At 39.9% G+C, this 14470-nt stretch overlaps 1 protein-coding gene across 2 annotated transcripts in view; it reads right to left on the bottom strand.

Annotated features, from left to right (window-relative positions):
- The window catches only part of LOC129704748 (guanine nucleotide-binding protein G(i) subunit alpha-2), a 201870-nt gene that overhangs the window by 95342 nt on the left and 92058 nt on the right, over positions 1-14470 (bottom strand). For both annotated transcript variants that reach the window (XM_055648063.1, XM_055648064.1), the window contains exons 2-3: positions 9137-9179; positions 6918-7059 (exon numbers count right to left, since the gene is read on the bottom strand). In XM_055648063.1, coding sequence (XP_055504038.1) covers positions 6918-7059; positions 9137-9179 — 185 coding nt within the window. The remainder of the gene's footprint in view (positions 1-6917; positions 7060-9136; positions 9180-14470) is intronic.

A 14470-nucleotide genomic window follows, 5' to 3' on the forward strand; every position in this document is an offset into this window, starting at 1 on the left:
ACTGGTGTACTAGGACATCAAGGTCTCGTTGTACTTCCCCTTTTCCTAACCTGACACCATTCAGATAATAATCTGCCTTCCTATTCTTGCCTCCAAAGTGGGTAACCTCACATTTATCCACATTATACTGCATCTGCCATGCATCTGCCTACTCACCCAACTTGTCCAAGTCACTCTGCATCCTCATAGCATCCTCTTCACAGTTCACACTGCCACCCAGCTTTGGGTCAACTGCAAATTTGCTAATGTTACTTCTAATTCCTTCATCCAAATCATTAATGTATATTGTAAATAGCTGCAGTCCCAGCACCGAGCTTTGTGGCACCCCACTAGTCACAGCCTGCCATTCTGAAATGGACCCTACTCTTTGTTTCTGTCTGCCAACCAATTTTCTATCCATGTCATTACCCTACCCCCAAATACCATGTGCTCTAATTTTGCCCACTGATCTCCTGTGTGGGACCTTATCAAAGGCTTTCTGAAAGTCCAGGTACACCACATCCACTGGCTCTCCTTTGTCCACAGTAACTTTTTAGGTGAAAGGCAGATTAAAGGTCAAGCTGAAATGTTATTTCCATATACCTCAAAAATGACTGCTTCAGTTATTCTGTAGTTCTAGCATTTTCCGCCTTTATTGCACAAATCCAAACATTTACAAAATAGTTAAAACTGTAGATTGCAAATGAAGTTCGAGCTTCAAATGCACTCTGGGCTCCTTCCTAATAGTATCCTTATCTTGTAAACACTACACTGCAGCAAAAGATTCACTGGATTTAATTCTGGGATGGGAGGGTTACTGTTTAAGGAGACATTAACTAGGCGGCTGCACTTTCTTCTAAATGGAAAGGAGAGAGCTAAAATGACATGCGCTGGACGAGGAATTAAGCATTTAAAATTGATGGGGTGAAATAGCTTCACTCAGAGGTTCTGAATTTTTGGGATTCATTGTAAAGGATGGTTTGATTTTGAATTATGTTGCATGTACAAGCCAAAGAATAATAGATTTTGGATTTCAGGGGATTTGGGCTGAAGTGAAAAATAAAATTGCCATGATTTGAACAAATACCATACAGGAATGACAGACCTTGGTGCTTACTCCTACTTTTTGCTCTCAAGAACTGGTCTTAGAAACACATGAGCATTTTGCAAATATGAAAGACAAACCTGAAGAATAACTCTGAAAATCCCTTCTTGCCCTATATTGGTATTTTGTTTAAATCAGATTTAGTACTAATATTAACAATGCTTCCTTCATGCAAACCAACTGAAGACTGGATTTCTGAGTAAATATTGGAACATTATGTTACAGTTGTACAAGACATTGCTGAGGCCGCACTTTGAGTATTGTATTCAGTTTTGGTCGCCCTGTTATTGGAAAAATGCTATTGGGCTGGAAAGAGTGTGGAGAAGATTTATGAAGATGTTGCCAGGACTCAAATAAACACAATGAAAGTTTTAATGATACATGTGGATCGGCTATTGCATGCTACCAATCATAGTGCTTGTTAGTAGTAGCCCCGCCTAATACATACTTTATAATATTGAGAATCCGCCTAGGTAGGGCAGTAGATGTAGCAGCTCGGAGATGCAACGTACTGCAGATCCTATGCTGTGTTGTATCTTTACGTGCGTTTGAGTCTTGTAATTACAATACATATATAGAGAAGAGATGGGCTAAATGCAGGCAAATAGGACCATTTCAATATGCCATCTTGGTCAGCATTGACAACTTGGGCCAAGGGTCTGTTTCTGTGCTGCGTAATTATGGCTCTGACGCAAATAAGGCAATAGTTATGAAATTATAGAAATTATTGGATAGCTGAACAGATAAGATGTTAAATTAATTTCTTTCACAATAATTATCTTATAAAGATCTTCAAATAATGACAACGCAGGTTGGCAACATTTGGCACAAAGGGCAATTTACTGCTTTTGCAATCCTGCAGATCAGTCCAATCAACAGCTGTGCAAAAAAAAAAAAAAAGCAAATGTGCCTTGCAACCTTTTCAATAACAGCTTGCCACCAGAGCAAATAGAGTAATTTCTGCATCATCTGAATCATTTGCGGACTGTGCAAGATTCAGCTACAAGACACTTAACAAAGCACGGTAAAACTGCTTGCTCTTTCCTACCAACATTTACTTCACTTTGGTGAACTGTCAACCAAGAAAAATTTCAGAATTCCCAACAGAATGAAATAAATCATGCAGTGGTAAAAATATATTCCATAAAATTAATTAATAACTTAGCTTGCCGTGGTTACTTTAGATTTAATTGTCTTGTGACACAAGCATTATATATTAGAAAATATCACTGCTATTTCATCCTAACATCCTCACACGGTTTCTTTTTTTTTTTTGGGGGGGGGGGGGGGGGGATGGAAGAAGGATATAGATGGGAGAATGTTTTTTATTTAAAAAGCAGCTGTCCACTTAGCCTGACAAATTCTATCTTGGGGAAACTGTGAACAGGTTCCATTTCAAACGACATGATTCAACAGCGCTGGCAGATGGTTCAATCCTTCTGATTTTGTTTCAGAGGGCTGGCACGTAAACAGAAACGGACAATTTCCTCGTGCATTTTCCCTCCACCACCTGACCATTCACCCACCTCAAACCTGTCTCTTGGCCAAAGACATCCCACCACCAACATTTTTGTTCCCGCTACTCAAGACTTATACAATAATACAGAAACAGACTTTTTGTGAGACCTTCCCTGAGATAGTACTATTTGCATGCATTTGGTCCATATATCCCTCTAAACCTTTCCTATTCATCTACCATCTAAACGTAATTTAAACATTGTATATGAACTTGCATCTGCCACTTCCTCTGGCAGCTTGCTCTATTTACATACCACCCTCTGTGGAAAAACCTGCCTCTCAGGTATCTTATTAATTTTACCCCTCTCACCTTAAACCTATACCTTTTAGTTTTAGATTTTCTTACCCTGGGAAGGCCTTGACCTTATCTATGTCCCACATGGCTTTATAAACCACTAAGATCACCCTTCAGCTCCTTTGCTCCAGGCCACCTCGTCACTCCTGACTAACTTAAACCCACCAGTCCCAGCAACATCCTTGCGAATCTTCTCTGCACTGTCTTTACTCAAATCCTTCCGTCCCAAAATAGACCATTTTCATGCTGGCTATGAAACAGAAAATGGTCATACTTTGATCACACGGCTACTTTTCCTTTGTAAGTCGTGCTAAGTGCAAACTGGCAGAGGTAAGATTCTTAAATTCTTGAACTACAGAATAGACATACAGTGCCCTCCAGAATGTTTGGGACAAAGACCCATCATTTATTTGCCTCTGTACTCCACAATTTGATATTTGTAATAGAAAAATCACATGTGGTTAAAGTGCACATTGTAAGATTTTAATAAAGGCCATATTTATACATTTTTGTTTCCCCATGTAGAAATTTGAGCAGTGTTTATACATAGTTCTCCCGTTCCAGGGCACCATAATGTTTGGGATGCAGCAATGTCATGTAAATGAAAGTAGTCATGTTTAGTATTTTGTTACATATCCTTTGCATACAATGACTGCTTGAAGTCTGCGATTCATGGGCATCACCAGTTGCTGGGTGTCTTCTCTGAAGCTCTGCCAGGCCTGTATTGCAGTCATCTTTAGCTTATGTTTGTTTTGGGGGCTAGTCCTCTTCAGCATATAAAAGGCATGCTCAATTGGGTTCAGATCGGGTGATTGACTTGGCCACTCAAGAATTGACAATTTCTTAGCTTTGAAAAACTCCTTTGTTGCTTTTGCAGTATGTTTGGGATCATTGCCTTGCTGTAGAATGAACCGCCGGCCAATGAGTTTTGAGGCATTTGTTTGAATTTGAGCAGATAGGATGTGTCTATACACTTCAGAATTCATTATGCTACCATTATCAGCAGTTGTATCATCAATGAAGATAAGTAAGCCAGTATCTATAGCAGCCATACATGCCCAGGCCATAACACCCCCACCACTGTGTTTCACAGATGAGGTGGTATGCTTTGGATCTTGGGCAGTCCCATCTCTCCTCCATACCTTGCTCTTGCCATCACTCTGATAAGTTAATCTTCGTCTCATCTGTCCAAAAGACCTTTTGCCACAACTGTGGTTGCTCTTTTAAGTACTTCTGGGCAAACTGTAACCTGGCCATCCTATTTTTGCGGCCAACCAGTGGTTTGCATATTGCAGTGTAGCCTCTGTATTTCTGTTCATGAAGTCATTGACAAATCCACACCTGACTCATGAAGAGTGTTTCTGATCTGTCGGACAGGTTTTTGTGGATTGTTCTTTATTATGGAGAGAATTCTTCTGCCATCAGCTGTGGAGGTCTTCCTTGGCCTGCCAGTCCCTTTGCGATTAGTAAGCTTACTTTCTTCTTAATGATGTTCCTAACAGTTGAAGCCTAAGTTTTGGCTGATGTCTCCAACAGTTTTATTCGTGTTGCTCAGTCTCATAATGGCTTATTTGACCTTCATTGGCTCAACTTTGGTCCTCATGTTGATAAACAGCAATAAAAGTTTCCAAACGTGATGGAAAGACTGGAGGAAAAGACTGGAGTCAAATTTATTTCACTTGCACTTTATGTCACATTATGTGCAAGTGACAAATAAAACTGATTGATTGATTGATTGGAAAGACTCGATGCTGAGAGCTCACTTATACCTGCATTAAGGAGGGAAATTAAACACACCTGAGCAATTACAAACACCTGTGAAGCCACATGTCCCAAACATTATTGTGCCCTGAAATGGGGGGTCTATGTATAAACACAGCTGTAATTTCTACATGGTGAAACCAAACTGTATAAAATACCCTTTAATAAAATCTAACAATGTGCACTTTAACCAAATGTAATTTTTTTTATTACAAATCTCAAATTGTGGAGTACAGAGGCAAATAAAGAAATTATGAGTCTTTGTCCCAAACATTATGGAGGGCACTGTACATCACTCGGATATATTCACACTAACTACCAAAGAAGCTGGATGGATCTTGGGCCTAGAACACTGAATACAGAAGTTAACGAGGTCCGTAATGTATGTGCCGAACACCATGCCAAGTTAAACTGTTCTCCAAGCCTGCACAAAATCCATAACCCTTCATTCTCTGCATATCTGTGCACTTTTCTAAGAGTCTCTGAGATACCACTATCATATATCTCCTTCTACTACCAACCCTGGCAGCATGCTCCGGGCACACATCATTCAGTGCAATGACAATTTTGAAATGAACAGAAAATGCCTGAAGAAAGAGCCACTAAAAATGTCAAGTATAGAGGCACGGAATTTAGTTCAAAGATTTTTCAAAAAAAAATTAAATTATATCCAACAGCAAAGGCGTTTTAACTCGCAGCCTGTACTTCGGAATAAACAGCTAAAGAGTGTTGTGCGTTGGCTGCAGATAGGCAGATATGTATATGACCACAACAATCATACAAGACCAAGCATCAATTAATGTTTGATAGCAAATACTGCGGTGATCGTTTTTTTTAGAGTATTGTTGTATAGTAATTCAGTCTTGGATCGAATGTGGCCTTCTCGTATTCCTTGCCAGAAATGCTTTCAACAGTATTGCTCTATCAGCTGCTTTTTAAAGAGAAGGAGGAAAATTAAACATTGTTCAGCAAGCAACAGTCAGCAAAACAAGAGACTGTGTGATGAACTGATCTCAGGGCCAGGATAGATCAGCAATGAGAAGGACCTCATGACTGAACTATCCTGGCGCAAACTGCAGTTGGCTTCTTTAAGAGAGCCAGAAAAGATTTGATTTAAGAGCAGAAAATGATGGGAGATGCAGAAATATTGAAAGACAACATTTCGGGCAGCACAGTGTAGAGTTGATGCCTTACATCGCCAGAGAACTAGGTTTGATCCTGATTATGGGTGCTGTCTGTACAGAGTTTCTATGTTCTCCCTATGATCGCATGGGTTTTCCCCAGGTGCTCCAGTTTCCTCCCACATTCCAAAGACATGCAGGTTTGTAAATTAATTGGCTTCTATTCACGTCCCTCATGTTTAGGAACAAACTAGTGTATGTGTGATCGTTGGTTGGTGTGAACTCGGTGGGTTGAAGACCCCGTTTCCATGCTGTATCTCTGAACTAATCTAGAGATACAGCATGGAAATAGGCCCCTTCGGCCCACCAAGGCCACACTGACCATCGATCATCTGTGCACACTAGTTCTGTCATCCCACTTTCTCATCCACCCTAGACACTGGGGGCAATTTACAGATGAAGCACGCTTGAATGGGTTATTAATAATGCTGAAAGATTTTCATCTTAGCCCCTGCTCAAAATATTTGTAACTGCTCTGATACATGACATTTAAAAAAACCCCTGCATATTCAAGGTGTCAGTCTGCCAAAAGGCTAGCAAATAAAAATGGGTTTAGGGGAAAGGATCAGAGCTCAAGAGAGAGTTTTGTTTCAAACAAAGGTATGGAAGAAAGAAGAAATAAACAGAAAAGGAAGATAATAGGAAAGAATCATGCTAACATTTCACATTGTCAGTAATTCTGTGTTCCAATTTCATACCTATTCAGGAAAAGCCTCCAAGCACCATTATGGATTCCATATTTATCAAAATGTAGCTAGTAAACAAGGGATCCCCATGTTATACAGCTTGGGTCGTAGAAATTAACTCTTACAGAATTCACAAATCACTACCCAGAAATTTGACATCTGGAAGAACATTTGCTCTCATGGAATTTTTAAGTAAATATATCAACACAGTTTGATTTTTTTTCTCATTTTGCGTTTCTTGATGCATGCACAAATGACGTGGTTTTGCCTTATAAAAATCTCACAGACCATTGGCAACTTCTACTTTCCCCACTTTCCCCACTACATTGCAGTTTGGGAGGGAAGAGTAGTCACTTGCACAAGAAACTAACGTATTCTTTGATTTTACTTACAGCTCTGCTGGACTCTCCAAAGTCAATCTTCAGGTTTCCCATTGCTTTGATGATGGCCATTATAGACTGGATGGTGTTGCTGTACACCACAGCTTTGTACTGCCTACATTCTTCTTCCGAGTATCCATCTTCATGAATAATCCTATGAAATTCATAAGAACAAGCCTTTCAGTCCCAGCTCATAGTCACCTGTTGAACAACAAATCTGGAAAGAAAATCGTGCCCCACAAATTCACTGCTTAACATCCAAGCATCTGTTATAACAGAGCTACTACAAATGATTCATGGCAGTGAATTAATTCAAAACAAGCTATGAAGGTTGAATGATGTAGCTGGACCAAATCAAATTACAGCTTTTTATTTTAAATCATAAATTTAGATGTCAATACTGCTCTGCAGTATAGCGGTTTCTTGGAATAATTCTAGTATAAGAGCGCTAAACAGGTGCTGGGAAGTATAACATGATTTTGGACTAAACAGGAACTGTTACTTCTATGAATGCTTCAATCTTCAATAATCCAGTGCAAAGCAACACTCAGTTATCATTCCAAACAATATCAAAACAATATTAAACATTCACAAGAGTTGGAAGTAAACTAGCAACATTTCTACGACTGAGCTAAAAAATATTGATGTGCTGAATTATCTTATCTGCTGAGTGAGTGCTCTGGGAACTAGGGTAGACTCCACCTGTGATCTCCAGACACCAACCTCAGTGTCACTGGAGCTAATCCCATGGCCTGTGCATCAATAAGTGGTCCCTTTCAGCAATCCAGGCTGCAATAAGTTTTCAGATGCACGTGGATCCCTAACTAACATGACAACTCTGGCCAAATAAAACCATCGGGAAAGATCTACTGGGATTTAGATTGGGGATCAGGGTCAAGGAAGAATGGGTGCAATGGGTGCCAGGAAAAAAACACAGCACCGAGCTTTGGTCTTGGTCGGGTTCCAGAGGGCCAGATGGTAAACTAGTGGTAAATGTGGCTGCAAACACATCCGAGAACCAAGGACCAAAGGAGGACCATGTCAGTTCAAAAGGTATCATTACAAATCATTTGCAGAGGAAATAAATATTTGCACCTGTAATTATGCATTCATGTCGAAAAATGTTCATTATTTTGGGCCATTACTTAATACTTTAGCCAACAGAATACTGCATGAACATTTATATGGCTGAGTTGTATAGTCTGGAAAGAATGAACTCATGAACACAATCAGTGATCACTGCCTTCAGATGCATTGTCATCTCTTGCAGATAAAATAAATTACGAAACTTGATCTTAATTTTAAAAACTAATTCAGTGACAGCTGGTTAAAAGAAAATCTACATTGGTACGATGGGAAATCACCTCCCAGTTGGCCTGAAGGTAAATAGAGATTCTTAATCTCTTGCCTTAAATCCTTGCACAAGAATTTTCCATTGGACTCAATCTGATTCCTTGCATCACTAGCAGCTATCCCTTCTGCCTCTGTAGCTTTAAACATAGCTGTAGCGTGGTCAGATTCCCCCATTTTAATTGCAGTTTGCTGTGTCGTTGAAAAGTAATTTACAATGCATGGAGGCCCACCTAAAATATACTCTACTCTCAACCAAGTGAGGAGACTCACCACCGGTATTCATGGTCAGCCAAGCCTCTTACAAATATTCATATTTGCCGCCAAAAATCACTTTAAGGCTCCTTTTGCTTCTTTCTGACCAACTCCAAGTACTCTATGATTATTTGTTTGTGTATTAAACTAAGGTCTTGCCCAAGCTGGTTGGCATCTTGAAGCAATACTTTGAGCACCGATGATTATAAGCAAGCCCGTCATGTTACTAAGGATCAAATAAGGGTGACACAATAGCGCAGAGGTAGCTGTGCTCATTTACAGCACCAGAGACCTGGGTTCCATCCTGACTGTGGTACTGTCTGCATGGAGTTTGTTTGTTCTTCCTATGATTTTTCTCCGATAGCTCCGGTTTCCTCCCACATTACAAAGACCTGCATATTTGTAGATTACTTGGCTTCTGTAAAAATGTCTCAACTGTGTAGGTATAGAACTAGTGTACGGGTGATTGCTGGTCGGCACGGACTCAGTGAGCCAAAGATTCTTATTCCACACTAATCTAAAGACCATATTACTGTCAACTATGCGAGCACAGAACATCATTGTTGAAGGTCACAAACAGTTCACAGGCACAAGAACTCATGATTCAAACAGCAAATAATACTTACTTCATCTGTTTCACAATTGTGCTTTTCCCTGATTCTCCAGCACCTGAGAAGAGATAAATGATAAACCGATGTCAAAGATCTCCAATTTAATCATGAAATATTATACAACTTGTTGAAAACCATACTGTAGTTAACATTTAGCAGTAGGCTCTGCTTGTATTGATTGAAGAACACTTAGGAAATGATGAATTGCACTAAAATTAATTAACAGTCTCCCCATTCCACATTCATGTTGAAGATCTAATTCTATTATAGATCAGATTACAATGTTAAAGATAGGGGGAAAAACGACCTGCCATAATCACAAAGGGCATCATATTTTCTTAAATTTGACGTTATAATGTGCATTTGGTAAATGGCATGCCATCGAAATGTTCATTGTACGGGTGAAGAAAATTTGAAATGATTTATTAGAAATTCAAAAAAAAATGTAATTATGGAAAAGTGGAATAATTCAATATCTTGATAAATGAAACATTAAAGCTACCACTTTCGTCCCCAAAAGTATAATACATCTTTCCATTGGTAGCTGAATATTAGCTTCTAACTGATTAATTGTTTCTTAAAAAAGCACAACATTAATTTCTCTATACCTCAAATGAATATCAATTCATACAAATCAAACACCAGGTCTCACACAATACACGCTGCAAATGTTGCTTTCTATGCTGGACAGATAATCAATGGTGAGATGTTTTCTTCTTGTTGGACAGTGTCTTGGGCTGGAGGCTGACTTGCTTCCCTCTAATACTTAGAAGCTAATGACTACATGGAATTCCATTAACATGGAGGAACCATTGCATGCCAGCTAACAGTCTGATCGGAGTGAGGTCTTGCTCCAATGACAAGGAGATTCATATGGCTTTGGCCCACCAATGTAGCACACACATGCTTGGACACAGACAAGATCATGCACTCACGCCCTCTTGGGCCCCTTCCACTCCTTTGGCTATCCTTCCTCCTTTGGCTATCCTTCCCTCAGTCACCTTTTCCGAAGCTTCTCCCTTCCTGCTTCCTCCATCTTCATTCTCAACCTTTCTCCATTTCCTTCCCCCTTCAATTCCACTGCCCTCTGCTCATTCTCTACTCACTCTCCCCCAGAGCAAGACTGCCCATGGCAGATAGTAATCTGTGCCCTTTGGACGTTGGTCCGAGTATTTGATTTCCTGCCTGACCAAGGTCGATTCACCTTGCTGACTCCACAGCATCTTCCTCTGTACCAGAACAAGGAGGAGGTGGCCATACCAACTTTCAAATGTGCTCTGCAATTAATCAAGACAATGACCAATCTTGTACCCCAGCGCCATTTTTCAACATAAATCCTATAACCATTGATTCCTTTAATGTCCAGAAATTCATCACTCTGTTTTTAATGACTTAACTCCGATATCCATCTAGAATAATTAATTCCAAAGGTTCACCACCCTCTGAGTTAAGAAATCTATTTTCAGCCTTAAACACCCTAACCATTATTCGGAAATGCTGTTCCTTAACCCAAGACTTCTCAGTCAGGAGAAACATCTTCCCTTCATCAAGTCAGTCAAGCCCTTTAAGAATGTTGCACGTTTCAAATCCTTCCAAACTCTGGAGAAGGCAATCATACTTTACTCAATCTATCCTCCAATGGCAAATCTACCCTCCTAGGAACAAATCTAGTGAATATTCACTGCACTCTTTTAAGTACATTGTTTTTCTAGCCAAAGAGACCAAATCTGTACACAATACTTCAGGTGCGCTATAATAAATCCCAATTATCTTTTGTAACCCACATTTTAATAACAATGGGGTGACACAGTGGAGCAGAGGTTGAGTTGCTGCCTTCCAGCATCAGAGACCCAGGTCTGATCTTGACTAACGGTGTAGTCTCTACGGAGTTTATACCTGTGACCGCATGGGTTTTCCCTGGGTGCTCCGGTTTCCTCCCACACTCCAAAGACGTGCAGGTTTGTAAGTTAATTGGCTTTGATAAATTATCTCTAGTGTCTAGGATAGTGCTAGTGTACAGAATGATCACTGGTCAGCGCAGATTAGCTGGTCTGAAGGGCCTGTTTTCGTACTGTATCTCTAAAAACTAACTAAAAAAAATTGCGTGGAGGTTGGATGTCTATTACTCCCCGAATGACTCGTGTTAAATGTTCTACTCAGTAAAGTATGGCCTAAATGGGAAAGGCTCTCGCAAATCCTAAGATCCTAACATTTTATTCAAGTTTACTCCTTACACAACGGGGTGCCCCAAGTTACCATGAATTGTAGTTCATACCAGTGGAGAAGTCATTTTACCCCTGATGGGACTTTCATTCTTTGGGAAATTCCTTCTTAGGTTTTTGATACATTAAAACTTTTTCCCTATATACTTTAAGTTGATAATGGAAGAGATATAATTCTAATTTTAAAACTGTCACATCTTACATCTTATGTTATTGTTATTTGAAGTAAAGATGATAATACAGATAAGCGGTGCAACTCTGATAATCTAGCATGCGCAATACTTCACTAATGCCTGATTTGCATGTTTTCTGACCTACTGGATATTATTTGTGTTAATATACCAACACATTAATTATTTTCAAAAAACATGTTATACAGCATTATTATAAATTATCCAGTGAACCAGATAACTTAAAAGGAGCACAAATGACAATACACAGCGAGTCAGATCCAAACCATAAGGATTTCCAAATGGTTGGACTTGGATTAAAGTAATTGTACTGCAGTATAAAATAAATTCAACAAGTTATACTAAAAAACCAGTGTATATGTTTCTATTAGCAAGTGGTTACCCTGACTCAAAGTTCCAGAAAGTGGATATTCTGTTGTTTTTTTTTAACTGTATTAATTGGAATGTGGCAATTGTGCTTTTTGCTCAAGAATTCAAGCGTGTTAAATTGTCATATGGACCTCGGGTTTTTAGTTCACATCTATGAACTGGAACAATGAGATTCTTACTTACTGCCGGTTTACATGTGCATTAGATGCACCAACAATAGCTATACAATAAACCTGATCACAATAGTGCAAACATGTACGCAGAGCAATAATAGCCATGCAAAGTCCATAGTAGTTTGGTGCTGACAAAGCATTATGGTTTGGATTGCGAAGGTTGGCTCAAGAACCTGATAGTTGATGAGAGGAAGCGGTCTTTGAACCTGGAGGTAGCAGTTTTCAGGCTCCTGTACCTTCTTTCCATTGGTAGCAGCAAGAAGGGAGTGCGACCAGGATAGGGTGGGTATTTGATAATATTAGCTTCCTTCCTGAGACAGCGTTCCTGTGGATCCGTTCAAAAGTGAAGTGGTCAATACCCATGAAGGACTGGGCAGTGAATCACTAGTTTCTACATCCTTCTTCATTATTGAGCATTCAAATTACCGAACCAGGCTGTGATGCAACCAGTGTGCTCTCATTGGTAAACCTGCAGTAGTTCAAGGGAGTACTTGATGTCACAACTGATCTCCTCAAACTTGAGGAAGTAGAGGAGTTGATGAGCTTTTTTTGTGCTCGCGCCAACATGCGGTTGAATCACAGATCTGAAGAAGGGTCTCAACCCAAAGTGTCGCCCATTCCTTCCATCCAGACATGCTGCCTGTTACTCCAGCATTTTTTGTCCATCTTCAGTGTAAACCAGCATCTGAAGTTCCTTCCTGCAGGGATCTATGCTCCCAGGAACTTAAACCTATTGACTCTCTGCTGCCATCCTGCCAATGAAGGGACATGCATGATCCTTTAGCTTGCCCTCCCTAAAGTCAACAATCAATTCCTTCGTCTTATGTTTTGTTTCAATATAATGTGAGGAGATGACGAGAACAGTGAGCAAGGAATATTTGAGGGAGTTTTTAAAGAGCAAGTTTATAAAGATTCATACCTGTTGCAGTTTGATTCAATGCAGCTGTCAAGCCAAGGATTACACAGTCTTTTGTACTCAAGTCAAGCTGAAAGCCGATTCATTACCACTCAGAATCCCTTCCCACAAGTATCTGCAAATCTTAACCCTTTGATTAATGGACCTTATAATTCATGAACTGTAACTGCCATATTGGAAAAGTCAGGAAGTTTTCCACTGAAACTCATTTTGTGCTTAATTTCCATTTGTTCTTATCTGCGCTGCAAACGTGAACATTTAATGCAGAGAGTTTTCTTCGCAGCACCAGTCTCTCGTCATCATTAACAAGTGCAGCAGTCCAAATAAAAAAAAACAAGGAATTATCCAAAACAGATGAGGCACATTGGCGCAGTGGTAGAGTTACTGCCTCGGGTTTGATCCTGACCACAGGCGCTGTCTGTACAGAGTTTGCATGTTCTCCCTGTGACCGCGTGGGTTTTCCCCTAGGTGCTCTGGTTTCTCCTACATCCCAAATCTCCTACATTGCAGGTTTGTAGATTAATTGGCTTCGGTAAATTGCCCCCAAGTGTGTATAATAGAACTAGTGTATTGGTGATTGCTGGTCGCCGAGGACTCGGTGAGCTGTATTTCTAAACTAAACATGCCTCATCTCCTCCCATGATCATCATAGTGCTGATAGTGGAATATCTGTCTCAACTTTCAAGATCCATTTGGACTGACAAATCCAAGCTGACAAGCAGTCCAGCGCAAGCAATAAATTACAGGTTTTACTTTCACAATTACACATTTTGTCCACAAGCAACTCAACAGAAAACATCAATATACCTAACTAATGGAAGTAGACCACCAAATAAAATATCCACCCACCAAAGAAGCTAGACACCTTCTTAATCACACAATGGCCTCACCAGGTACCTCAAAAATAAAACTGATGAAGCAAGTAATTCTTGATCCTAAGGGACTGCCTTAAAAGTAGTTATAGTAAATCACCAAATATTCAATTATTAGCTTCCCTTTCCAGTTTGTCATCTAGGCAAATCTTACTCCAATTACATGCTATTTTTGAAAGCGCATATTGGCATTAGTTCAGTTGTCACGTCGACCAAGACAGTGAAAACCTTTGTGTGCCATTTTGGTCAAAGCATACTTTACATGAGCACAATCAAGTCATACACAAGTACAACAGGTAATGCAAAGACAAAGACAAAGTGTATAGGCTATAATGCTACAGCGTTATAGTTTAGGCAATGTTACCTCCATGCACAAGCAATGTCCTTCCATCCACGCGTGAATACCAGAGAGAGATTTTATGATATTCCCCCACCCCCACCCCAATTGACACGGGAGTCCTGCAAGAAAATCCATATTGAATCTGGTTGATAACTGCATCCGAGATTTCCCACTCTAAACACTCGAAAGACTGAATGCCATACCCTCCTCAGTAAATAGATTGTTGACTAATTACCCTCAAAAGTGGCCACTTCAGTATGAGGGAC

Source organism: Leucoraja erinacea, chromosome 16 (genome assembly GCF_028641065.1).
Source record: "Leucoraja erinacea ecotype New England chromosome 16, Leri_hhj_1, whole genome shotgun sequence".
NCBI lineage: Eukaryota > Metazoa > Chordata > Chondrichthyes > Rajiformes > Rajidae > Leucoraja > Leucoraja erinaceus.